The sequence below is a fragment of the Penicillium malachiteum genome (genome assembly GCF_028827825.1).
Source record: "Penicillium malachiteum strain IBT 17515 chromosome Unknown utg000005l:1.0-9002435.0:326005.0-9005861.0, whole genome shotgun sequence".
Classification (NCBI taxonomy): domain Eukaryota; kingdom Fungi; phylum Ascomycota; class Eurotiomycetes; order Eurotiales; family Aspergillaceae; genus Penicillium; species Penicillium malachiteum.
Window position 1 is genome coordinate 3,448,770 of NW_026643099.1, and position 25,483 is coordinate 3,474,252.

The 25,483-nt window shown below is 46.6% G+C and overlaps 10 protein-coding genes across 10 annotated transcripts; 3 read left to right on the forward strand and 7 right to left on the reverse strand.

Annotated features, from left to right (window-relative positions):
- Positions 1-2: 2 nt before the first annotated feature.
- Positions 3-2,159, reverse strand: N7483_011272 (MDR family MFS transporter; the record flags this gene model as incomplete). Its single annotated transcript, XM_057094699.1, has 9 exons — positions 3-395; positions 448-575; positions 664-1,167; positions 1,225-1,296; positions 1,346-1,369; positions 1,430-1,604; positions 1,664-1,715; positions 1,772-1,848; positions 1,899-2,159. 9 exons carry the CDS (start codon positions 2,157-2,159, stop codon positions 3-5), a joined length of 1,686 nt encoding a protein of 561 aa, XP_056940670.1.
- Positions 2,160-2,660: 501 nt separating this feature from the next.
- Positions 2,661-4,356, forward strand: N7483_011273 (uncharacterized protein; the record flags this gene model as incomplete). The annotated part of the gene is made up of 4 exons (XM_057094700.1): positions 2,661-3,015; positions 3,226-3,352; positions 3,405-3,828; positions 3,880-4,356. 4 exons carry the CDS (start codon positions 2,661-2,663, stop codon positions 4,354-4,356), a joined length of 1,383 nt encoding a protein of 460 aa, XP_056940671.1.
- Positions 4,357-4,632: 276 nt separating this feature from the next.
- On the reverse strand, positions 4,633-5,982 carry N7483_011274 (uncharacterized protein; the record flags this gene model as incomplete). The annotated part of the gene is made up of 2 exons (XM_057094701.1): positions 4,633-5,364; positions 5,602-5,982. 2 exons carry the CDS (start codon positions 5,980-5,982, stop codon positions 4,633-4,635), a joined length of 1,113 nt encoding a protein of 370 aa, XP_056940672.1.
- A 706-nt stretch (positions 5,983-6,688) lies between these two features.
- On the reverse strand, positions 6,689-7,798 carry N7483_011275 (uncharacterized protein; the record flags this gene model as incomplete). Its single annotated transcript, XM_057094702.1, has 1 exon — positions 6,689-7,798. The coding sequence occupies one exon, from the start codon at positions 7,796-7,798 to the stop codon at positions 6,689-6,691; it is 1,110 nt and encodes a 369-aa protein (XP_056940673.1).
- Positions 7,799-8,675: 877 nt separating this feature from the next.
- N7483_011276 (hyaluronan synthase) lies at positions 8,676-9,299 on the forward strand (the record flags this gene model as incomplete). The annotated part of the gene is made up of 2 exons (XM_057094703.1): positions 8,676-8,963; positions 9,012-9,299. The coding sequence occupies 2 exons, from the start codon at positions 8,676-8,678 to the stop codon at positions 9,297-9,299; spliced, it is 576 nt and encodes a 191-aa protein (XP_056940674.1).
- A 48-nt stretch (positions 9,300-9,347) lies between these two features.
- N7483_011277 (hyaluronan synthase) lies at positions 9,348-9,862 on the forward strand (the record flags this gene model as incomplete). Its single annotated transcript, XM_057094704.1, has 3 exons — positions 9,348-9,599; positions 9,649-9,774; positions 9,821-9,862. 3 exons carry the CDS (start codon positions 9,348-9,350, stop codon positions 9,860-9,862), a joined length of 420 nt encoding a protein of 139 aa, XP_056940675.1.
- A 923-nt stretch (positions 9,863-10,785) lies between these two features.
- N7483_011278 (uncharacterized protein) lies at positions 10,786-13,372 on the reverse strand (the record flags this gene model as incomplete). The annotated part of the gene is made up of 2 exons (XM_057094705.1): positions 10,786-12,494; positions 12,571-13,372. The coding sequence occupies 2 exons, from the start codon at positions 13,370-13,372 to the stop codon at positions 10,786-10,788; spliced, it is 2,511 nt and encodes an 836-aa protein (XP_056940676.1).
- Positions 13,373-15,618: 2,246 nt separating this feature from the next.
- Positions 15,619-16,569, reverse strand: N7483_011279 (SDR family NAD(P)-dependent oxidoreductase; the record flags this gene model as incomplete). The annotated part of the gene is made up of 2 exons (XM_057094706.1): positions 15,619-16,454; positions 16,509-16,569. The coding sequence occupies 2 exons, from the start codon at positions 16,567-16,569 to the stop codon at positions 15,619-15,621; spliced, it is 897 nt and encodes a 298-aa protein (XP_056940677.1).
- A 267-nt stretch (positions 16,570-16,836) lies between these two features.
- On the reverse strand, positions 16,837-17,861 carry N7483_011280 (TIM-barrel enzyme family protein; the record flags this gene model as incomplete). The annotated part of the gene is made up of 3 exons (XM_057094707.1): positions 16,837-17,445; positions 17,572-17,717; positions 17,774-17,861. 3 exons carry the CDS (start codon positions 17,859-17,861, stop codon positions 16,837-16,839), a joined length of 843 nt encoding a protein of 280 aa, XP_056940678.1.
- A 5,388-nt stretch (positions 17,862-23,249) lies between these two features.
- N7483_011281 (uncharacterized protein) lies at positions 23,250-23,654 on the reverse strand (the record flags this gene model as incomplete). Its single annotated transcript, XM_057094708.1, has 2 exons — positions 23,250-23,467; positions 23,642-23,654. 2 exons carry the CDS (start codon positions 23,652-23,654, stop codon positions 23,250-23,252), a joined length of 231 nt encoding a protein of 76 aa, XP_056940679.1.
- Positions 23,655-25,483: the final 1,829 nt, after the last annotated feature.

The following is a 25,483-nucleotide window of genomic DNA, read 5'->3' on the forward strand; positions in this document are numbered from 1 at the left end:
TTTCAAGCCCTGGAAGCCTGACGCTCATCCGACTCGGAGTTCTTTGCTTTCTTTACACTCTTCCACCCTAACCCGCAACCGAAAACTACAGCAACAGCAGTAGTGCCAGCTACTACATAGAAAACCTCCTTAACACCAACCATATAGGCCATGATCACGCCAGTCACCTTGTCCTGTGGTATAATTGTTCGTATTCCTGATACACCAGCCGATGAAACTGTAGCAGCAGAAACACCGGGAGCATATTTCGGCAAAGCATGATCAAGTCCAATATCAAACGCCGTTTCGGCAAAAGAGAGCAATAGGGATCCGCCGAAGTTCTGACAGAATTTGAGGAAGGCCATGCTAACCGCGATTTGTGATACAGGCACGTTGGTTTGGACTGCTACAAGAGGCTGGTTTGAAATGTCAGTAGCGTCGCTCTTAAACTAAATGAATCAGACATACCATTTGAATAGATAAACCACGCCCCACGCCGGCAATGATTTGATATCCGATCCAGGTTCCAGTATTGGTATTTTTAGTGAATGTACTGATCAACCCGGATCCAACCGCTGCCAGGGCTGTACCGATAACTGACCATGGTAAGTAGTAGCCGAGTCGGGTAACTTATAAAATATTGATTTGAGTCATCTAGGTACCAGTATAAGAAATCAGACATACCGGTAAAGCCAGCCAAAATCCCACAAATCATCTGGCCGAGGATTCTCGGCAGCGTGTAAACTCCACTCAATGTTGGTGTCTTCCCTCGCACACCTTGAAAATAAATCGCAAGGTAGTAGGCTGTTACCACATTATTTGCATAGAGAAAGAATATATTCAGACCACAGCAATAAATTACTCTTTTCTTCACCATCTGGAATGGGATCATCGCAGAATACCCCTTTTTGTATTCCCAGATCAAGAAAACAGCGATATTGCCAGCAGATCCGCAGAATAGGCCGATGATAACTGCACTATTCCAAGGATATGTCGAGCCGCCCCATTGAAGAGCTAGGAGAAACATGATCATAGATGGGGAGAATAGGAGACAGCCCATGATGTCGAGCTCATGAAAAAGAGAAATGAGATTCATCCGCTTATGATCTTCCTTGTTGAGTTTGGGGACTGCTACCCAAAGTAAAGCAGCAACCGCGAATCCGCCTATGGGAAGATTCAGGTAGAAGCCTATGGCAAGTGTGAGAAACTGTTTGTATTCCAAGGTTTATTTTGGGGACTGTTTACACCATCTCCAAGTCGTATATTCTGTCAAGGCACCTCCAATCAATGTTCCGAAGACAACGCCCAACTGACCAACTAAACCGATTAGCATCAACATCATGAAAAAACCCAATCGAGAACTTACATGATCCTGTGATACTAATATACACTGTAATATATGCGGGTTAGTTAAGTTTATGCTGAATTTTAAGGTTCAAGGCAAGCTTACAAGCTCTCTTTTCAAGAGGAACCATGGCAGAAACTATGGTGAGTGCACCATTTCCCACCCCAGCACTGCCCATTCCAGCAACTGCTCTTCCGACTATCAGCATATTAAAGGAGGTAGCAACACCGCATATGAGCGACCCAAGTTCAAAAATACCAATAAAGGCTATGTAAGTGTACTGTGATACAGAATGTCAGTTTTCAGCTTTTGTTTATAGCGAAGAGAAGAACAATTGACCTTGATACTGAAATGAGCATATAACTTTCCCGTAGCAGGCTGAAGAGCAGAGCTTGCGAATTGTAAGTAGACCGGAAGTCAATAGTTAACTTGCGAGAATGAACTCACCTTGTCAACAAGTAAGCAGCTCCATACCATCCGACATCCGGAAGAGAATGAAACTGGTCTGTAATTTTCGGGGTTGCCTTGGTAGTGTAAGTACATCATTCAAGTTCTTGATATGGATCACATTTACCGTAGCAAGTATTGACCCGTCAAGTGTTATGAGAATAGCAGTTAGGGTTACTGCGGACACAAGCGTGGCTAACTTGATCCCAGTGGCATATTGTATATCTTCAATTTCATCAGCAGCGTTAGGCTGATTCAAGTTCTTTTCTGGATCTTGTGAGACAGCATTTTTTGTGGGAACTGTATTAATGCCGCGAGTAGTACTTGTGATCTCCGCGATTGTATTCTCCACCTCAGGGATTCTGTTCTCCACCTTCGCTTCCTCCATCGTGTCTTCGATGATCGGCAGTTTGCAGGTCGTGGATCCCGGGCTTCGGATGGCGGCCCCACGATCGCTTGTTTTTTTAAAGACAATAGATCAACGCAAACTGATCTCTTGGCATTTGACTTGTGAATTTAGGGGGTGAACAGGTGAATATGATAACAAAGAAATTAATTATTTATAGGGGGGGGTTATCATGTGATCTTGAGAATAGTTATGCCTGAACAGGCCCCCAAATGAACCAGGAAAAAAACATATATTATTTTGTTACCTGCTATCTGTCCCGAGTTCTAATACCCAGGCATTACTTACTGATAAGTCCAGCAAGTCTTTTTTGTAACAATTTTTTACTAATGCGATGGCTTCCAAACGGTGGGCACCCACGTGGGGCCATAGGCCCATGTGTGAGCTGTAGTCTGTAGCTATCCCTTTCTTTCCTTCTCTCTCCTGTAACTCCTTCACCCCCCAAATCGTTTGTCCTCATTCTCGAGTTCTGCCCTCATCAGAATGATGTTTGAGGCAGATCAAAGTGAGAATACCCCTCTCCTGGAGACACCTGGACCTCAACAGGGAAGAGTCGGAAGACTGTGCAATGTTCTTCCCCAGTGGACATGGATTCAGTGGAGGGTAACGCTGCTCGCAGCCTTCCTCATGTTCTCCGTCAATTTTGGGCATTTTATGGGGACAGCTCCGCAGCTAGCAATATTCGAGAACGTCATTTGTGAAAACTACAAGCGATCTCTCGGTCGGGAAGCTCCGTATACGACCGTAGAATTCGACAACAATATATGCAAATCAGAGCCCGTGCAGAGTGAACTTGCCTTCCTCCTTGGATGGAAGAACACTCTTGATGTGTTACCAGGTATGAGTTGTTACGTCATCTTTTCAAACAATCACTCACATAAACAGCTCTTATTCTGGCTTTGCCTTATGGTGTTTTGGCCGATAAAGTTGGAAGAAGACCTTTTGTTATTCTTTCTACAGCGGCGACAGCAATCAGTGAATGCTGGCCAAGAGTGATATGTACAGCTCCCCTGGCTTGTGTTTAATTCTGGTATACTGATTATAATAGGCTGGTTCAACTGGCCTCTCCGCCTGGTGTGGTTGACAGGGATGTTTCGAGCGCCCAGAGGCGGTGATCAGTTCGCTACATTCATTCTTATGACTATCATAGCGGACGTACTCAATGAGGAACAGAGGTATTCTGCAACTATTCCAATAAGAAAGATTACATTTATTAATTAGAATTAGAACCGTAGCTTTGTTTCGGTTGGCCTCATTACCTATCATCACTGAAGTGGTGGTAACTCCCATCAGTGCAACTGTTATGAAAATCAGACCCTGGATCCCATTCTTGCTAGGTCCTATAGTTGTCCTTATCGGCGCTGCATTCAGCATCTTGGTTCCGGAAACTATTGACAAATCAAAGACAATACCAACGCCGGAGGAATCTAGTCAAAGGGAAGTTATCGGATCTCTTGCGCCATCAAAACAGAATGCACTTGGCCTTATCACAAGCAAAGCAGAGAAATTCGTCACCGAAACTAAATTTTTGTGGCAAACTCCCAAACGGGTGATCTCCCTTGGTGTTGTTTTTGCCGGAATTCTAGATAAAAGTTCCCTATTTCTGCTCATCCAGTATGCATCTAACAAGTTGCCCTGGACTATTGCCAGGGTAAGCTCTGCATAATAATATAGTGCTCAACAAAACTGACTGTCAGCACAGGCAAGTTATCTTATCTCAATTCGAGGCTGTATGACTCTGGCAACCTTCCTCGGATTCGTCCCGCTGTTGTCTTCCTACCTTACCCGACAATTGCATTACACCACTTTGAAAAAAGACCTCGCTGTCGCAAAGATCGCCGTGGTGGCTGGCTCAATAGGTTACTTTTTGATCTTTCTAGCCTCTGATGCGGCTCTGCTCACTATCGGGTGCCTATCTGTCTCAGTATCTATGCCATTTGTGGTCACCGTTATTAGCATTGCAACTTATTTTACCCCGGCCGAACGTGTCGCCACTTTGTACACAGCCATGTCCGTATCTCAATCCATCGGCATCATCATTGCCGGACCAATATTCGCCAAATTGTATAGTGCAGGTATGCATATTGGGCTTGAGTGGTCAGGTCTCCCTTTCCTTGCTGCTGCATCTCTTTTCCCTGTGATTATGATCCCGCTTCTTTTTCTTGGGCCGGGGTCTTGAATTGGGGGAAAGCGAGTGGGCTCAAGTCCTTATAGAATGAGCTCCATTTGAACTGGAAAGTTAATCATGGCATGGAATCAAAACTAATTGATGAGAAGGATTCATCACTGTCAAAAAGTTTGTATATAAAGGACATGGAGAGAGTGTCAGATGTGTTTCAATTAAATTGAAAACTTTGAGAAACTTGAAGTATCATACATATAAATGGTGTCCATCACTAGGTATAATTCAGTGACAGGGTCATACAGCTGGCTATGGAGTACTCTGAAGATAGATCTAAACAACCGCCAACTCTTCCGCCTCCCAATCATATCCTAACTCGATCTTATCTCCCACCTCCAACTCTCGCCCCAGTCTGCCCTCCAGAGTCTGCACCACAGCAGACAAATCCACCAGCATATTGTATTTCTCATCCACCGGGTCCTCCATCAGTACAGCAAATGGCTGATCCCGCATCTTCGCGCTCTCATAGAACGTGAGATCCGGCCTTGAGGTTGGCTGGAACTCTACCACCAGTGTATCCGGTGCGGTCCAAAGATGATGATGCAGGGCACTCCCATGGGGACCGACCACCGCTTTGACGTTCTGCTGCAAGTAGCGGATCAAGGTCTTCATATCAGGAAAATCATTGTGATTGAAGATCTCGAGTTTCTCATTATTTCCTCTGAAGTCAAGCACAGACCTGATTCCTGCTAGTAAGACATCCTCGTTGATCACCTCTCGGCCCTTGTCACGGGTTAAGCCGTTTGATCGCGTCATATATAGAATCAGATTTCGATCAGACACAGGAACGGGCTTGAGACTGTCAGGCGCTAGTAGCGAAAGTGACGTTTTTGTCAACCGTGGGTGGATTAACGGTGCGCGGCAACCCCAAATAAGTTTTGATGCCACGAAACTCGTGTCACGATGTAGAACATGGTCGGGTGGGTAGCCTAGAGATGACCATAAATCCCGAACGGGCTTGTCACCCTTGCGCCCAGTGTCCCGGTCGGTAGTCACGCGATTGAGCTACAACGCGCATGGCACGGTCCAGGAAGTGCTGCAAGGACCATGAGTCTGGGACATTGGCTAGAAGAACGCTGTCATGTGTAGGTGTGTGACTGCTGGGCAAGGCGTAGGAGGTCGGCGCGAAGCTCGACATGCATGAGTCCATGGTCCATGTGTCAAATGGAGCTGCGGTGGATAATGTCACGTTTTCGAACACCTGGAGGTCAGTCTAGCTCGGTAATTGGTCTGGGTACTTACATAGATCTGACCGTGCTTTTCAGGGTAGCGTAGCCGCGTGTCTAGCTTGTAGGCACGATCCCACAGTAGCCACGTCGTGTTCCACCATTTTTCGGCATCTTGGGGACGAGATGACGCAAATATTGGAGGGGTTATGCTGAGTCCCGGGTAGAGAAGCTCTTCTCCAGCTAACGCATGAGGGAGTGTCTGTGCAAGACATGGTGCATAGTAACTCGGGGTTGCATCGGTGCACTCGGTAAGACGAAGGGGATGAATTGGGTCTTTGCCAGCCCCAGCTAAAGGTTGAATATCGTGCGAGAACTCTATGTGAATGAGTTGACGAGAGTGATGGAAGTTTTTCGCTTCCAGGAAGAGCACAAGGAGGGAGGCAGATAGCGCCATGAACAAGAAGGGGCGGCGCATCATCCTTTGGGAGAATTCTATGATCTGTGATATGTTTGCGGTTCGATATACAACATAGCAGAGGGGCCTTCAGTGATCGCAAATAGTATCATAAAGTCAAACTTGCTATCACACTCAGATCACTCAGTTCACCACAAGTTGGGGGCGCCAGCACCTATTACTCCGGACTCCGTACACAAGGCTCTGCTAATTGGTGATTGAATTCAGGCACGACCGGCCAAGACATGATCTGCAGAATCAGAGCGTCAATAATGAGGCACAGCTGCAGATCATGTCAAACACGAGGATCTGCATTGCCCGAGACGGCTTGCATGTTACCCGAGCTGACACCCCGGGGCCGTGGACCCTGCCCAGCCCTGCCCAGCCCTGCCCAGGAGTGGGTCAACTCCAGGGCTTCAACCCTGGAACATTGGAAGCTCTGAGCGCCCTATTCTAATCTATACCAGTACATCAATCTGTTTCAACATTGAAGTTCGAAATTTACTAGTATATATTCATTGTTTCGGCTACACATATCCGCGACTTCTTTTTAGATAGCCACGCCCATTCTTGGTATTTGGTATTGGTATATCAAAAGCAACCCCTGAAAGTCATTCATTCTAAAATAATATCAAAATAAAAACGGTTCACTACCAGGTAGGCCGTAGATTCATGCAAGAGATATAGAAAATACTCTGAAGCTGCACTAGTGCCCGCAAAGAACCTTCTCCACCTGATACGACCACGCAACTGACCTCCGATCAATATAGCCAGCCATATAGTTCGATGCCAAGACTAGTAACAGCCCCACGATAAATCCTGCAGCCACCCAGGCCAGGAACAAGACATGCCAGGCGGACTCATCCTGCCGGGTCTGCCAAAAGTCCGTTCCCCACAGACTGTGGCAAACCCCCTCCAGGATACGATTCCGCAGGATCATGATGAATAACGGGTGCAGCAGGTAGATCGAGAAGGATATTACTCCTCGGAACTGTGCAAATTTAGGCTCAAGAGAGGCGCGCACTAAGGGAAGATGTCTGAGGGCTCCAACAACGAGTATAGCTCCGATGGCGTGCCAAGCTCGGATGCGGATTTGAGGATCTACATAGAAAAGCAGTGCAAGCTGTGACTGAAACCAGAACTCGGGAGGGAAATTCGGGTCTTGTGGGAGGCAAAGGAGGAAGATGCCAATATTGAAGAGCAGCCCCGGAAGCAAGTTCAGACAGGTTGCGCGAAGTCTGGTGTGATACCGTTTGCCCACTCCAGTGGATGGATACAAACTATTCTCCTTTGCAACGTCAAGCTCGGCGAACATAAGACCTGCCAGGAATGCCGAGATGATGGGTGATCCGAACCAAATGAACACGGCCCCCAGGGAGGCAATAGCCATCAGCCGTACCCAAGCCTTGGCTGATGCGAGGCCAAAGATCACCAAGTAGATAGACAGTGAGCATCGAAACTCATAGGAAATTGTCCACAGCTGGAAGTTGTACCCAGTCACTTGCAAGAATCTAGTAAGATCCAGCGTGGACAGGAATGTCATGGTCAAACAGCTGAGATGGGATCCAAGTGCTGACCACGGTTCCGCTCCAGGGCGTCCTTCTGTCGGGTTACCAGTGTTCCAGTCAATGAGTCCGGCGAAGAGAGCCACGTGAGACAGCAAGCAAGTGGCAAGTACAGGAATGTAGAGTCGAAACCCGCGCCGGAGAACAGAAGACGTCAGTTTCCAATAGAAGTGCATGGGGGCAGCCTCGCGGAGTCGGATAATGGAGATCGACACCGCGTATCCGGAGATCACGAAAAACAGAAGGACCATCGACTGGCCTGCAAAAAAGATACGGAATGGAGGCAGCTGAAACCAATATCGATTTGCCTCCGCGGGGTCGGCCCAGAATGATCGATAAGGGGGCCCATTTCGCCCACCGTGAAGTGAAATCAGGCCACGATGGCAGCCGCAATGCCACGGAGGCCATTTAGTCAGTGCTCTCGCTTGGTGACCGCTGCAGTTAATGCCATAGGTAGGGTATCGGAGGTTTTAGGAGGGAGTGGAAACGTCAAGCAAAAAAAAACAGAATTCCGCGGCCAAGCCAACGGGTTTATGCCCATTGACGGGCAGTGTAATGTACTTTTTACATATGTGCCTTGAAGGATCTGGATATCAAACACTGAACTGCAGGTCAAGACTGATTTGTTTTGATCCGCCACCCGAAGGTCGAATATCATACGTCAACAGTGCATTGGAGAACCTCCTGCCAAGACGGTAAGGTCTTATGTGACAGCAGCCTTCCTGTAGGGGCCGGAGCATTTGATCTACATCCAGCGTAAAGATACTCTGAGAAGACTCGGCAGCTTTGATTGGCATAGGGCATTGGAATAGGGCATTGCTCGTGCTGGTTGCAACTTTCGTATAAGTTTGTTTCAGGCTGCTTGACCAGATATCATATAAAGCAGACACCTGCACTCAGTTAGTCCTTTTTTTGAGCTAAGCGTTTCATTTTACCTTTATGTCATTGAACACCATGTACTATACTCCCAAGCCCCCGAGGCCGCATATTGGCGTTCGCTCTGGTCATCGCTCTGGTCAGGGATTGGTGTCCCTGGCTGAGTAGGCTTTAGATTTTCTTGGCTGCATTGCTGCAGCCGCCATATACGGCTATGGCTTAAACTACCTCGAGCAGCCATTAACCTTCGACATGATACTCAGTATCGTGCTGGCGGAGTATTGTCGGTGGGGAAATAACCAAAGACGCAGGCGTGCGGTGCTGCAGGAAGAGAACGGTCAGCTTGGTCTGGCTGAGAAAGGCAAATCCAGCGAGCAGAGACTAGACTGCGTGGCAGCTGTGGTTGGGTACCGAGAAGAGCCTGCCCTTTGGCGAACAGCACTGAACAGCTATTCTCAAGCACAAAACTGCCGGTTTCTCCTCATATGTATAGACGGAGATGCAGAGGAGGATCGAGAAATGGTGGAAGTGTTTCAAAATGTAAGTACACCGTGCCCGGGCCTTTCAATTGTACTCACACCTCAGTAGTTGTACCCAGAGAAGTCAGCTCTGATACATTTGGATCTGCCCTTGGCAGAGATTGCTATGCAAATGGACCGAGCAAGATCCAGCCAGACCCCAGATACAGACATAATCGCTCAGTGTTGCTCCATTGCGAAAGCGAATCTGGAGAAGAACAATATCAAACTGGTCGGTGACCAGGCAATCACCAGGTTGTGTGTTAGCCAGCCACACATGCACAAGAAGGGTGTTATGTTCACCTCGTTCATCATTTCACTGGTTATTTCAGACATGTTAGATATTGAGTTCCTGTGAACATCGGACTCGGATTCTATCATGATGCCTGATACTTTAACACGCACGATGGCGACCTGTGCTGCAAATCCAGGTATTGGAGGTGCCAGCACAGCACTCACCATTCACAATAGAGAAGACACAGTGATTACCCAGCTTGGAAACGCTGTCTACCTCAATGAACTGTATCTGGCGCGGTCCTTCACCGGTGCGGCTGCCGCAAATGATTGTCAAAGTGGACCATCTGCTGCCTTTCGGTTTAGCGCTGTCAGCGGAGAGTTGCTCGCCTGGTACAAGCAAAATGTTTTCGGTCATTGGATGGTTAGTATATTGTACCTTCAAGTTGCCTTCTATATGCTAAGCCTTTCAGGTTGTAAACGAGGATCGGCACTTGACGACACGCCTTCTCTTGAAAGGATGGAAGGTAGTCTTTGTATCCGACGTGATGACTGCTACCGAGTCACCCACAACATTCCGAAGATGGTTGCTGCAGCAGGTATGTGCACACTCAGAAATGGTCAAATATCATATTGACTCTGCAGGTTTGCTGGGCTCGAGTGGTCCACGTCGAAAGCTTTCACTGACCAGGTGTTTACCTGATGCAATCCCCCATCCTCTTCTTTGCTGCTCTCCGAAGACAGTTTGCAGCCTTTGTCATGCCAGTTATACCTTATTTCTGGCATGCTCCCGTTTCGGTCCTTTTCTCTTCATGATTACTCTTATCGGCTGGGCTTGACGATCACTTACCTCGCACTTCGTAATCATTATCGACCAACAGCTAAGGAGTGGATGTGGAGTCTTCCTGCCAATTTGTTTTATCATTTTCCATTGCCTGTCATCCAAGTATGGAACTTTCTGACCGTGCTCCATAAGGGCCCTACTGCGAGATCGAGAACAGAGGTTGCAAAGCAATCGAAGTTGTGGCTGAAGATTTGGGAAGTGGGATTTTTCATCTTCTGGATGGGGATCCTAGGAGGTGCTGCTGGTCGGTATGTGGCTACCACATTCATGCCAGGATCGGTGGATGTCATAACTTTCATCCTCCTTGGAGTAGTGCCTGTGTGGATTGTGTGTGGATGGTGGATGGTTGTTGCAAAGTGAGAGTGCGAGATTTTTCTAATCACTGCAAGAGAGGAGATGATTAGTGTCCCTCCTGTGACCTAATCTTGACGATTCTTACGAAGTGTCTATAATATAAGTGGCTTTTTCCATCCTCGAGGATAAGAATATCGCCCCAGGGGTTGATCGCTGATAAGCATCATGCTTCATAACTGCCATTCAACTCCAAGAAACACAAAAGAGGTGTCATAGTATGTCCAGTTCCAGCAATATATGGTATGATGTTACATGTCAATTTCATCATCATCATCAAGTAAGGCACCCAGACTCCATCCATTGTTTAGTGCAAGCAGGGCACTAAATATCAAATATCAAGATCACCAAAAAGCCGAAAATTCTGACTCCCATCAAAGCATAGAAAAAGGAATAAAAGATCAAGAGTAGACACTCAATAAAACTTCCCCAACCATGATCCACGCTTCGAAAGTCTCCTAAACTCATTAACAGCCGGACTCACAGGCTTAATTCCGTCCTCAAGGTCTTCATCAATAGTAACAACTCTGGCATACCCTGAGGATTCAGTTCCATCCGCCTTCGCACGAATATAGTAATGCTCATCAGTCTCTTCCATCCCAATGAACCATCTCTCATTCATCTCATTCCCCTCAGGACCACATCCACAAGCGCCTCTAAGTCTTGAACTCTGCGGACTATTAACCGCGAGCGCAAAAAGGTTCTGTGGCTCCGTAAAGTCCGTAACCTGGTGTCCGCGTGCCTCAATGATCATGAAAACCAAGCAACCAGCACTAGTCATGAACGCAAATACAAGGACCACGAAGAAAACGTTTTGCCATCCCTCCGTTCCACCGGATTGATATGCAGCCACCTGTAGCTTCGCCGTAAAGTGCTGGTATACCGGCTCAGGCAGAATATTTTCTGCGACCGTGTAGTTCCATCCTTGAACGAAGGGAGTGTGCTGCGTGCCCAGAATAGCTGTGCAACCCGACATAACCGCTAATGCTTCACTGATAGATGGTAGATCTGGATTCAGTGTGTATGTATTTGTTGAGCTATCGTACGATGGCATCATTTGCATGATTAATCGCTCGTTAGATGCGTCTGAATCCGTAATTCCCGATCCAAGATTGAGCGCGGTCGCCCAGTCGTTTGCGACATTCTTCCAATCGGAAGACCAGTCCCCTTCAACGAAGTTTGAAACTTGCTTGTCATACTGCAGTTTGTTGGAACTATCTTCACAATTTGTGTAAAGTGATGCACCGCTGGATTCTGCGTCGTAGGATGTGGAGCATACACCTGTTAATTTTGCGCGGATCGCGCACATGACATACTCTGGATTTGAGGCTTCGGGCTTTCCGAGAAGGTAGACCGCGTTTGCGGTCAAATAACCGGTTACGTTGATTATTGTGTTGTATTCTTCCGGGTACGTGCCAAAGACTGGTGGCCGTTGACCGTATTTGGGACCAAAGCCGAAAAGTGAGTCCACAACCGTGCTGTTTAGCCAGTCTGGGAACAGCGGGATGCCGGGTCCTGCACTATTACTCCATGTTGTCGAGTTGAAGTTGGCACTACCATCTGGCCAGGTGGTGTATACCATTGGTGCTAGCTCGGATTTGTTCATGCCGGCACACAGTACGTTTATGGCCGGCGAGGGGACGGAGGCTTCGATGCTGTATTTGCCTTCACCGGATGTTGGCTGGGGTTGACATATGCCGTTCTTTTCATCCATTGCCGCGGCGGGAATACCGGTGTGAGGGAAAGCCATCGTGATATTGTTTACCATACGACCCCACACTTTGGATAGTTCGGTGATGTTCTGCAACTCGATCCATGTTCCTGTGATGGTTGTATTATCCCACATTGAGCCCGTCGGCTTTGGTCGGTTGGCCAGCTTGTTTGAGGTGTCGTTCCCACTGGTAAGTAGCGTAGTCCATGATTGGATCCATTGTTGGTAGTTGTGATAAGCTGCGCCAGCATGCTCGATCGAAAGGCATGTATTATTTCTATTGGATGGGTCCATTGCTCCTGGAATGGGTGATTGGCATGTGTCTTTAAGATAGTATTCATTCGCAAAGCTCGCTTGGACTTGTCCCCAGAGGATGGTTGACTTATTTTGACCTGGATTGAGCTTTGGTGATACTGTAAAAGAGATAATATCGGGAATTAGTATTTACAATCTGCAGGTGATGATGATGACAGGTGCGCTGAGACTTACCTAGCGCCTCAGCAGCTGTAGTGTAGAGCATTGCGACGATGGTTGAGGTCAACGCGATGAGACCCAGGAAGGTCATTGCAGAGTATCGCACAGCTTCCCACCGCACAAACATCGATCCCGGCTGCATGATCCACGAGCGCATACTCATATCTGAAATGGTAATGCCGCGAGAATCCTTGGTTAATGCTCGCCGGCTGAGCACTTGACCAATGAACGCGACACATATCGTAACATATGCCAATTCAATCGTTTTGGCAAAGAATGCACAGAGGAGATTGGCCGTAGACGCACTCATTGACAGCCCAGTACCAACAGTCGTCCATCTTGGCTTCACAAACGCGACGATTAGATAAATCCCTGACCATATTGTAGCATACAATGCAAGTATGAACATGGAAATAGGAACCCATCCGAATCGTCGTTGTAGAACTGTCGAGCGACTGGGACAGTTGGGTAGGTGTTTCGACGCAGAGAACCCGGGTGTACCTAGTGGGGTTTTCAGGAAACCCGGTGTATTCGGTTGACTGGATTCACTGGATAAGTAAGAGTCTCGTTTTCCACGGGGAGGAAACGTATGGCCAGAATCGTTGGAGATTCCCAGTCCAACATCTCGAAGAACTTCATCGGTGAAGCTTAAGCTTTCGCTTTCGCGGGAGTTGTAGTGATCTAGAGCATAGGCATAATCGGGCTCAATCGCGGATCCTCTTCGGCCGAGTGGATTCCACGATCGGTTTGGGTGTACTGTGACCAGGTCCTCCTCTTCGGGGAGAAGTGAGAGCTGGGATTCGCGGGACTCAGTCATCGTGGACACACGACAAGGGAGAAACTGATGAAGCTCAAAGAGAAAATGAAGCTTTTGAAGGCATGTTTCCTTCCATGACTCGGATCTCCCCGTTTTAAAAATAACTGAACAGACCAAATATTGAGCTGAAGCCCGGGCGCTGGATTAGAAGCTTGGCGCTCGTAAATGTCGATCCCTATGTGGCTATCAACGCCGGAGTCCGCACTGGGATGTAGCAAACATCTCGATCCTGGTCAAGCTGGGCTTCATGGTACAGGAGCATTGTTTCCCTACCAATATGGAATTTCAGGTGAACCAGATGATATTGATGCTAGCTTTATCTGAATCCAGAAGGATCATTCTGAGAGAGAAAATCGGGGTTGAGGGTCAGTTCTTTCATGATCAAAACACTCTGACCCGGGGGGGCCATGCATGGGGCCAAAAAGAGGGTAAAGTGGAGACTAAAGAACGGGGTTCCCGGGCCTAATTTATGTAGAAACCTTGGAAGAATAAGCCGCATTGAAAGTTATACCAGGAATAGTGAAGTTTGAACAAGTCACTTGAGGCAAATCAGAACAAGTTAAAATAAGCATGGTGAGCCCAGTATATCTGCCTTACCCTTGAGGTGTTGAATTCCCTAATTTGGATATCATCAAAGGTCCACGGGTGTTAAATGAACACCCCCTGTTCATTGTAGATGTGACGCACGTGCCCCAGGGCCCATGTCCCATTAGGCTAAAATAAGGGGGCGTGAGCAAATTGAAAGCGAGAATATAGGATGCACATGTGATGAGAGACAGGTGAAATGGCGACTTTGCTGGTCCCCCAAATACTAGTAAGAGTATTCAGATGTCAACTTAGAGTATGTCTATTGATGTATCTGTTCTCAAGGGGACTTACAATTGAGTTCTATTTAAGATCAATATCAGGCGTCCAGCTAACAGCGCTCGACCCATTATGGTATCATACCTCAAGTGCTGGGTCAGGTGATATAATTCTGCTACTGGTATGTTGATCTGTATCCATATCCCTGAATGTTACCTATATCCTGTAAGCTCCGTTTTTACCTCCGAGACGAACCTGACTGGAACAGTGTTTCTTTTCTCCAGGCCTATATTGAAACAAGAGCATTACCTTGGAATGACTGGTCATTCGGGAACTTGGTCTCAGCGATCCCACTGGTACTACTTTGTCCGATAATATCCTCCGGCAAGTCCTGACCACACAGTGGTTATTCACGAGCACTGCCACTTCTTTTACGTGTCTGCAAGAAAAACCAAAAAAAACGCTTGCCTCTATCGGAAACAGCAGCATTATCATCATACACAGATATCGAATTCATATGCTGATTAACTTTCGGCATCGTCACGGTACGAACCACATTTGGATGCTTGATTTTGATCACTGCAACATATGGGATGAATCCGTTACCGAGCCCCGATGCAATGATATCACTAAATGGAGATGTGATATCCTTTTTTGAAAACGATCCATATTATTCCCTTTCGTTGATGGAAAGTCACTTGAATCAACGGGAAGCTTTTGCCAGCCAATATCTCAAACGGAAAGTTCTTGCATGGAAGAGATAGCAGAGATTGATCAGTGCCGATTGCCTCAAATTTCATCGATCCATGTCACTGTGAGGGCAACCTTGGAAACCCGTTACCAAATCGGCCTTTTTCAAGGGCACAGCCAAGTCCGTGCAAGCAAAGGTGGCTTCTTCGAGAACCCGAGGATTCTGAAGGAAACATGGTAATAGAGGAGTGATTCCACTATCTTGATCTTTTCAAAACCCTCGCTTTCAGTATGTGTCGAGAAGGAGAAATTGAGGAGGACATGAAAATGGCTGTTGTCATGCCTCGGTGGTCACTGCGACGACAAGCAATGGTACCTATTGGTACGTCATGTTATTTTCTTTACTCCGTAGCTCAGTTATCCCCAAATTAATAGGGTCTGAATCCCATGATAGTATTTCTTCCACAATGTGACATTCATGGATACCATCTGCAAATTTTAAAAGCTGAGGTAAACAAGCCCAGTCTTCGAATCTATAATCGACCGACAGATACTACATACATGTTTAATCGGTGATAATTTTATGCCACTGGCGGTGTAAGGTATCTTTTGAACAACCTTGAAATGCTGCCCAGCGAAGCGCTGAGTACTACTAGTGCGTAGGTAGCTTTCCAAACTTCACTACTTAGCGCGGCGCTACGAGCTGTTCACGAGTCCTTGAAATCTTGTATTCAACTTAATCTTGCTAAGGATTACACAGTCATCCTCATGCCTCCATTAGCAGAAACCACACTTCCAGTGGTCCACTGTCCATCAGGAGTGCACAACATACACACCGTACCAGCAACTTCGCTAGTAAAACCCGGTCTCCGACCACCCATCTTTTCCTGAATAAGACGAGCCTGCTCCTCTGAAATTCTCCCCATAGTATCCGGGTCACTGACATCCAATTTGCTTCCAGGGGTGTTATCCTGGAAACCTTGAATATCCTTCCAGAAGGCCTCGCCAGCCAAGAAATACATATCACCAATAACAGGACCAGGGTTCACCGCATTAACCGTCGCACGATCAGCTAACTCACGCGCCCATGTCCGTGTCATAGCTTCCAGCGCAGCTTTGGTTCCACCGTAGATTGACTGACCCACGAATCCCATTGCGGAAGATACACTGGAAATATTGACAATGCGACCGCTGCGGTCGTTGGGTAGGAACGGCGCAACCGCTTGGGTGAGTAGCAATGGAGCGAGGACATTAATTGTGTAGTGCCAGTTGAATAAGTCCGCGTCAATGGGTCCCTTGGCCGCATCGTTCAGGTCTCGGTCAGCGGAAACGCCGGCATTATTGACGAGGATGTCGATCTGCAGCTTCCCGGAGGGGCTGAACTTCTCTTGCGCAGCGCTGAGGATGGCTTTCACCGCTTCATCGGGCTTGTTAAGATCGGCTTGGACGCTTTCGCATTGGATGTTGTGGGCGGTGGCTAGAGAGGTACACAGCTCATTTGTGGGAGCGCGAGAGGACTCGGATGTGAAATTGAGAAGGAGGGAGGCGCCCTTCGAGGCGAGATTGCGGGCAATGGCTTCACCGATTCCTGGGGTGGTTGATGATTAGAGTGGATCTTATCGTTAAATGGGGGGATGCTTACCCCGCGATCCGCCAGTGATGATGGCGAACTTTCCCTCGAGAATGCGATCTGATTTAGTCATTATGAGTGAAGTAGTGAGTTGAATGGACGAAGAGAATCTAAAATTGAAAATCTATGATTTAGAGAAGACGAAGTTGCCAGATGGTCCCTTCTTTGTACTACAACGCAATTTAACCGACAATAGTATTCAGTCCCCGCAGATTCCACTTTGATTCCACTCCCGCGGGGAGAAATTGCCCTTTTAGACTCAAAAAAGGGTAAAAAAGGAGAACATCCGCGGGTAATTAACATTCCCCCTTCTCCATCTCATTTGCACCAATCACCAACCTCACTCTAACCGTACCTTCAATCGCTTAAATTGTTCTGCGTTCTCCTTGATGGCAATTTCAACGGGTAATCGCTCCATACTACTTGCACCAAAGAATCCATGCACCCCCACAGTCCTCGAAAGAACAAACTTCGCGTCCGTTGGGCGTGCAATCGGTCCTCCGTGACATAGAACCAGGATCTCGGGGTTCACCGCAACAGCAGCATCACGAATATCTTGTACAAATTTCACACAGTCCTCAAGCGACCGACCACTTAGTGCTCCAATTGAGCCGGAGGTTGTGAGTCCCGCATGCGCAACGACGACATCTGCGCCTGCCTGAGCCATCTTGACTGCATCCTCGGTGCTAAATACGTAAGGGGTTGTCACGAGACCGAGTTTATGTGCAGTGGCTATCATTTCCACTTCTTGATCATAGCCCATCCCTGTTTCTTCTAGGTTCTGTCGGAACTGCCCATCGATAAGTCCGACTGTGGGAAAATTCTGAACGCCCACAAGGCCGAGTCCTTTTAGCTCCGTGAGAAAGGTGGGCATTTCACGGAATGGATCTGTGCCGCAGACACCGGCTAGAACGGGGGCATTCTGTATAACGGGGAGAACTTCTTGGGCCTGTTCAGTTGTCGTTAGCTTGTTCCGATGCTCGGAGAATATGTTCCTGTCCGCCGGCGGCGTTCAGAACTTGAAGTGGATGTGATGACATGAGTGAATTATGACCATAAGGCGCAATAGACTCACCATCTCCACAACCACTTGATTAGCGTCGGAGTAGGGCATCAAGCCAGCAAGAGAACCACGTCCGGCCATCCGGAATCGACCAGAGTTGTAGATAAGGATGAGATCGGCGCCACCAGCCTCAACTGCTTTGGCCGAGAGGCCGATTCCTATATGAGGTTAAGATTATGAAGACATGTGTAGGATTGTGACATGGTTAGCTTACCAGCACCAGCTCCAACAATAATCGAGCCATCATCGACTGTCTTGCGAAGGCGGGCGATGACTTCGTCCCGGTTGGTTGGACGAGGCATACTTAGTAAGATTTAATCATTTAATCAAGATAGATGGATGTAGAGATATCAGTCTATTATAATCAATCTATCTCGTCGATTTTGACGATCTCTTTATGTCTGAAAGAAGAAAAAAACTGGCACTGAGTATTGAACATGTGGAATGATGGATCTGGTGCTTTTGAGCTGTCACTTCCTACCCCTCACTGCCCCACGAATTACCTCATGCTGCATCTCAGTCCCTCAAGTTGCATGATGACTCGATAACAATGTGAATGAAATCTCTTTGCAATATCGAAATACCTGGTATACTATGGAATAATTCAATTCCACATGCGGACTCGGAGTGAATTTGAATATCGCTAATCGCAAGGTTCAAATTTACTAACCGTGCATGCAGTCCCGTTCGAAATAAATATAAAATAGAATGCTTCAAATTGAAGTTCAAGCCTGAGTTACTATGGTCATAGTACTATATGTTCACTGATATCGATACCATACTAATAATCCCATGTAAAAAGGTCCCTGGGTACTTGAGATGGAAAGAGATTGAAATAGTGACCAAAAATGTTGGTTATTTTGTTGAGAGTTGCCGGATCTTCATCGGACGAAAGTAAAACATGGTTGAATATATACGTAGTGAAGATAAGAGGAAACATAATTGAGGAAGACATTGATTGACGCCCCAAGTGTCAGATTAAGGATCAAAAGGGCTGAAGACTGAAACAGTGTGTACTATGAATTTGATCATCATAACCAGTTAGTTTACATGAGTACTATGCAGAAAAAGAGCCATGGATGGAAATATAGAAGAGCCCTATGGGTATGCTTATTTTATCGATTAGTTTAGAAACAGTGCCTGTGATTAAATCAAGTTCTTGAGTCTATTGATCTTCTATCTGTGACTCGAAACATTCAATGCGTTGATATGGATCTAGTCCAAGGGACTTGATACTTTCTGGAGACGAGCCTCGGGATATCTGTAGGCTCTGCAGACATCGAGCGCGCTTTGCGCACCGTATCAATTGATATTAACATTTGAATAAACTCATGAATGAAAACTGATACTAATTCTTGGTTTGAATTCATACATATGCCAGATCAAGCATTGAAAGTAGCATATGAAGAAGTTATATACAAACCCCTCAATTTCAGCCTGTCTTGGTCATGTCAGCTTGTCACAAGATATCTCCCAGGCTGTGACACCATCCAGCCAGAACGGGAATTATGCTCGCACTTAGGGCTTCGACGGTGTAACGGCAAGATATTGATTGTGAAATGTATTTTTCTGACCCTCGAAAGGATGCTTGGACCAGTATTGGCGAGTTGAGATAAAACGACTGCACTTCAGAGTGAGTGAAGCTTGTCGGATTCTGTATCCGAACAGTAACAGTCTCCTCACCTTTATCCAAGCCGTGGGGTTTCCAGACCCAGACGTCTGGATGTCCTCTGCCATGCAACACTGACAGTGGCAGATGAAATGTGTGTCGTCAGCACTTACTCACGTGGGTTTCTCATCGACCGGTCAACGAGCCATATCTACGACATCCTCGCTGTTCCTCATTCCGGACCCATTTGTGGACTCAATCCTATCATCTCAGCGACTTATTATTCAACGCGTGCTGTGGGCTAATTATATCAGAGTGCATATTCATTCAGCCCTCAAGCACAGCGAAAACGAGCCAACCGTCCATCCAAAACCATTCAAAGACAACCAAACACTCGTGCAAATGCAAGCCAAGAAATTCTATTCATAAGTACCGAAGCCCCCAAGCCACAGCTGTACGTACGGAGTCCACCCCCATGCAGTTATCTAAACTCAGCTCAGGGACCGAAACTCTCCACCACGCAACACGTTCATAGCCGCAATATCGTCTATCCAGCGTATGCAGGGGCTAACCCATGAAGTGTCTATCTAAACGAACTAATCTCCGCTCTAGCAAAACAGAAGCAATTCCGGAAGACGACGTGGAGTGGTTGGTTAACCCACCCACCAACATGACGTCTCGGCTTACGCAGCCCGAGCAGATTCGGCGTGCTAGTCTGTCCACCCTGCGTTGAACAGTACAAGACCCACGCTTGAACTATCGTAACCTGAACGATAGGAACGTATTCAGACATACTCCGCTGGTATCGCTCATTTTAATTAAAGAAAAAGGAAACAAAGCGCAAATATACGTATCGACTCTGCTGCATCATCTCAAAAAGCGAGTCAGCCACTCTGACGACATCTCGCAGTCATAATTCGCTTATACATTACGGAGACATACATGCATGCGTGCGAATGGATACAGACTGCTCTGCCCCTGCGAATCCACACCTCATCCAACTTAGGAACATACCCTGTATCAGTACGGAGTACTGAGCTGCACTGTGCTCCGAACTCCGTCCACTCCACTGCATCATTACAATCCCCAAATAAAAAGATGAAAAAAGAAATCAATCGGCTCCACCTGGCTTCATGCTCATTTACTACCCTTGTTGCCTAGGCTCACGAGCTCCATTTCACCAGGGAACCAAACTAAGCTTCGTACGCAAGAGCTTGGTATACTCCCCATCGGAATCAACACAAGCGAAGAAAAGATCTACTTCATTTTCTGTTCTGAATGTGTCTTTGCGAATACAGGACTCGTCACCTTGTAGATCTGTGTACACAGTAATTCAACCCCAGAAGTCACAGAATCCTCTGTACGCAGGGATGTCGACTTGAAATTGACCTGTGTGTTTTTTTCTTTTCTTTTTCTAGCCCCGCCCCCACTACATCTCGGCCGGACCCTATGTTCTGCTGAACGTGTAGATGCGAAATCTTGGGGCTTCAGTTCGGTTGGAAGATTGATGAGGGGCCTTTTTATTACTATGAGTTCATCTCCAGGATTATTTGGGTACATAGATGGATGCCTAGAGGTATCTGCTTCGTACACGACTTCTTCTTCGGGATTCGCTACCACTGACGGAGAGTCCGTCAGAGCTCCGGATTATACGATTGTATGCATATAGGGTATTGCAGGAAGTCTGCGGTCAAGGCACATACATGCGGATAATTTTGTCAATATCCTCCATGATGAAAGTCCCTGCTTTAGCCGCCATTCGTGCATACTCATTTGTCTCACGTTTACATACTTGTGCTTGCTTGTAACGCTATATGACCTACCCGGGATTTTCTTATGTATCGGATTTCTTTTCCCCCATAGTACAGACAGCGTGGAATCTCCCGAGGTATAATTCAGCGTTGAGCTCTGCCATCAATCGGCCAGCACAAATAAGTGCCCAGGTGGACTTGCGAGATTGAGTGGGTTCATCAGTCCAAATGTTTAAGACCAACCGAACTGCATCGTTTCCATTTTGTCTAGAAAAAAACCCCCCACCGGAGTCAAAATGGGTATGAATAGATCAAAACTCCAAGGTTTATGGAAGCTTGTACTCTTGAATCAACAGGGATTAAAAGAAGTATACATTCGGAGGGATCGAAGGAAACATACGTGGATAGAAATAAATTAATCAAAATTAATCGAAGCGAAAAAAAAAGCCCCAAGTTCGCCGAGAAACTAAATAATTACCGGAGATCCACATCCATGGGATGTGGTATTGTGGCTTGACCTATCTAGCCCCCTGCAGATATCTCAGGCATCGCTGATTTTGTGCCTTCTAATTCTTTTTTTCCCACGCACAGGCTTTTCCATCGGAATGTATACCATACCAATTTGTATGCGTCACAACGTCACTTCATGTCACTTTTGAATGTTTTGTTTGTTTTTCGCCCCTAGGATATCGGTTCTCACAAAACAAGCTTGATTTATTGCTATTTTAGCTTTAACTTCTCACCATCCCTCTAACAATAGAAAAGACCTAGTCGTTCTCATACTCCGTCCCCGAGTCCGTCCTCGCAATATGCCAAGTTTTCACATTTCATGACCCAGTTTGAAGGTTTTAGTCAACGCATGTACCCTCTATGCATCTGGAGTACGTACTCGTACTCGCACATAATTTGGATCAAATGGATGTTCCCACTGTATTTTCTTCATCCTCTTTCCATCAAACTATCGACAGGGTCGTACGTATACCCGTGCCCCGTGTGACGGGGCCTGTCGATCAATTATCCAAGCGAGGATCAGGGTAGTTGGCAGGCGATGACTCAGCGGCAAATTCATGGATCCATATTGGCGCAGGCCTAGATGTGGCGCGGGTTTAATACATGGATGAGATCGTATCCGATACGATACTTTCGTACATTTGAATGCGAGAGCTTGTCTACGGATACATGCATGTAATTCAGAGCTTTGGCTATATTCAAGTTTGGATTTTGTGATCAACCATGGATCGCGGAGATTCTCTGCCAGTGCGTCACTCACTACCAACTGGAGTGACTATTGACTAGTATTGCTATTTTGTTACTTTGCTCCATTTACAGTGCTAGTAACACAAAGGCACGAGTGTTCTATAATTATGCCAGTTATTTTTATCATCAGGCCTACTATCTCCGGCACCAACGGCCGGGATGTCCAACTCTGAGGGTCTCAAGATCCAACAGAACTAGTGATCCCGAACTACGTACGTACACCTGGGGCATCAGGGGTATCAGGGGCCCATCGACAACTTGAACATTCAAGTTATTGACAAGCACTGACACCCATGGACCCAAAATTGAAACTTCCCGCAATGGCCGCAGTCAACATGACATGCGCCACAACGCGACAGTGGAGTGATGCTGTGTGCGGATGACAAGCTTGGTGATGTATGCAGTTTCAGAAGCCGGAATAGAATTCACGATCGGGGGGGAAAAATAAACACCGGCACTTCTTGTGCAGGATCGTCGGTTGGTATGGGACCAAATTATCTGCCGAGTGGCTGGAGCTTCTTAGCGTCAATAGTTTGTGGTGCTCTTTCTTTTTCTAGAAGCTAGGCAGCAGTTCTAAGGATGGAGTGTGGCTGATGAAATAGAAGTTCAATATTCAAGTTCCAAGATCCTGAGCTTGATCGAATGGATGGATGTTGGGGCCAGAATGAAGGATTAGTTAAGCGGGAGGGTTTTGCTGGGTTGCCACGTTTCCTGATATCCACTCATGCTAGGGGTATGATCCATGGATATGCCATTGATTTTTTTTACTCTGGAATGAAATTTTTGGAGGGATCTCGGATAGTCAATCATGATGTTTGCGAGAGTAATTTTATGTACATGTGTATGGTAGGTATTTTACTGATTTAATCGGACTCCAATTGCTGGTACTCTCGTCCAGTTATTCGTTTATCAATCGGACCAATAAATTGACATAATCTCAATTTTCCATCTACATCTCAATAACTAAAACCCCAACCAATGACAGGTGTGGCAAATGATATCAAAAGCAAGTTGGGGTCCAAATCCTCCCAGAGCTTCTTTGAACAGCACCCTGAACCAACACCAACAAGGATTTAATTGCAAGCCACCCCAATCCTGCCGATGGCGTACAGAGGAGATAGTGCAGCAAAAGGCCGCGTGGGCAGGCGTGACCGGTGCAGGAATGGCACCCAGTCGTAAATTAGGAGCTCCATAGCACTAAGCATGATAAGGTAAGGCTCAAAGACGCTGGGACCAGTTGACGCCAACGCTAAGCTATACATGGTCAAAGGAGGGGACTGGCCACGAGTCCCTGCATTCAGGGTTAAATGTATTAATATGTATTGGTACCGTAAGTGGGGTAATAAAAAAATAATGAGCCACAAAAAATTGGAAATGAAAATAAGGGTCCGCTTGAAGGAACCACACTAAAAAGTCCCTGACAAGTCAAACATGTGGCGTAATCTCGCAAGAGTGGTTGACGTACGAATCATGGACATGATGCGAGCACTAGTTGGACTAGTCAGGATAAGCACAGAAGTATAATCGCTGGATCGGGTTTAGTTCAGCCCAGTGGGGGGTGGATATACGTAGACTGCATACGTATGCCCCGTCCAACATTCTCACGGAACAAATCATCGCTCGGCTTGATACACCTTCTGTTCATTTTTTACATGATTTTTTCTTTTCTTTTTTTCGGTACTGTGTACTCAGTACGGAGTAAACCCCTTTCGTTTCTTTACCAGCACGAACCACCTATCCATTTCAGGGTCGAGATCGGGAGATGCAGAAGCTTGGCTGATCGGCATTTTACTTGTGGCTGGCTTATGCCATCGAGGGGCTTCTAGGCGTAAGAATCATGAACACCTGAATGGCTCGGTTTATTTTCTATTTTCTTTTCTTTTCGAAAGAGTTAGGTGTTCTTTCGTGATGGGGAGAGACGTGGGGTCGAGGATTCGTCAACTGGTTCTTCTGTACTCCGTATTCTCAGGAGATTGTAATTTTCACTAGTTTTGACTGCGTGCGTCAAATGACACAAACCTGCCTCGTCAACAGGGCATTTTCATCATTCATACGTCGCCGACTTACGCACGCTGGGCGGAGAGTCCCCGCGCATATAAGTTGAGTGACTCGGGGCGGGGCGGTAGACGCGTACGAGTACGAGGGTTGCACGGGCCAAAAGTGGCTCCCCCCCTGAGCCCTAGGGGCCTGTAAGTTCAGGGATACGCAGCTGAGGGTCATTAGAGGCGATCCCAAGGCTTATCTGTGTTACAGGACATTCCAATTCCCCTCAGTTAATCAATTCAGATCAAATGATTTGCAGTTTTGAACTGGGGGGTTTGTCCTAAGATTATTGATCTGTTCTTTGTGCGAGTTGAATCTCGGTGCAGGATACTATTTAGAGGAAGAAATGCCGTCGATCGGGAGGAACGCGCCACGTTTTTTGTTTTCTGCCAGAAATTTATAGAGGAGTTCATCTGGGGGTAATATCTGATCTGTGTATTTTTTTTATTCTTTTTCCCTGTTATTTTTCTTTTTTCATCCCGTTTTGTTTGACATCGAAATTCAGTACTATACAATGGGCCCTGCAGAATAGCAAAGTAGGAGACGTATGGATGATAGGGCTGCGCAAGCGCCCATTCTTTTGGAGAGAATAATCTCCACCGCCTAAATTTCGGAGCCGGAGGTGAGTTCCCAATCTGGACAGGTGACGAGCGCAACATCATCACCTTACGTACGTCCCCGGACTCCAGCGGCTCGCCCCCAAGCTCTGAATAATGTTGAAAATCTTTGAGATCTTTCAGTTCCTTTTTGAATTCATATCAAATATCATTATACTTCAACATTTGAAGTCAATACGAGAGAAAAAAGTATCATCTATATAACCTTGGAACACCATTAAGGTTGTTCTAATGCGAAGAGGCGAAAAGTCAGGGTAAATACTAGTCCGAACCCAGATGATCAGGGATGGAGTCCCTGCGCCGATTATCGATTATCGTTCCCAGGGTCCATGGAACGGTAAAAAAATGTTCATAATGATGTTGACTTTTTCTCGTACCCTGTTTTATTTTATTTTGACATTATTTTTCAATCTTTTTCTCCAACTTTTCTTTATATCCGTTCACCTGATATGCTTCATTGTACTCTGTATAGTGGAGAATATCGCTTGGGCCAACCGAAGCCCTAGTCTAGTCCTATTGGTAATCTAGACATTGGAGAGAATTAATTGCACATGACAAAGTAAATGTACACCGTAAACCAGAAATTAGGGGATAAGAAATAAAAGTTAAAAAAAACAGAACGGAATATTGCCGTAGAAATCCCGAGA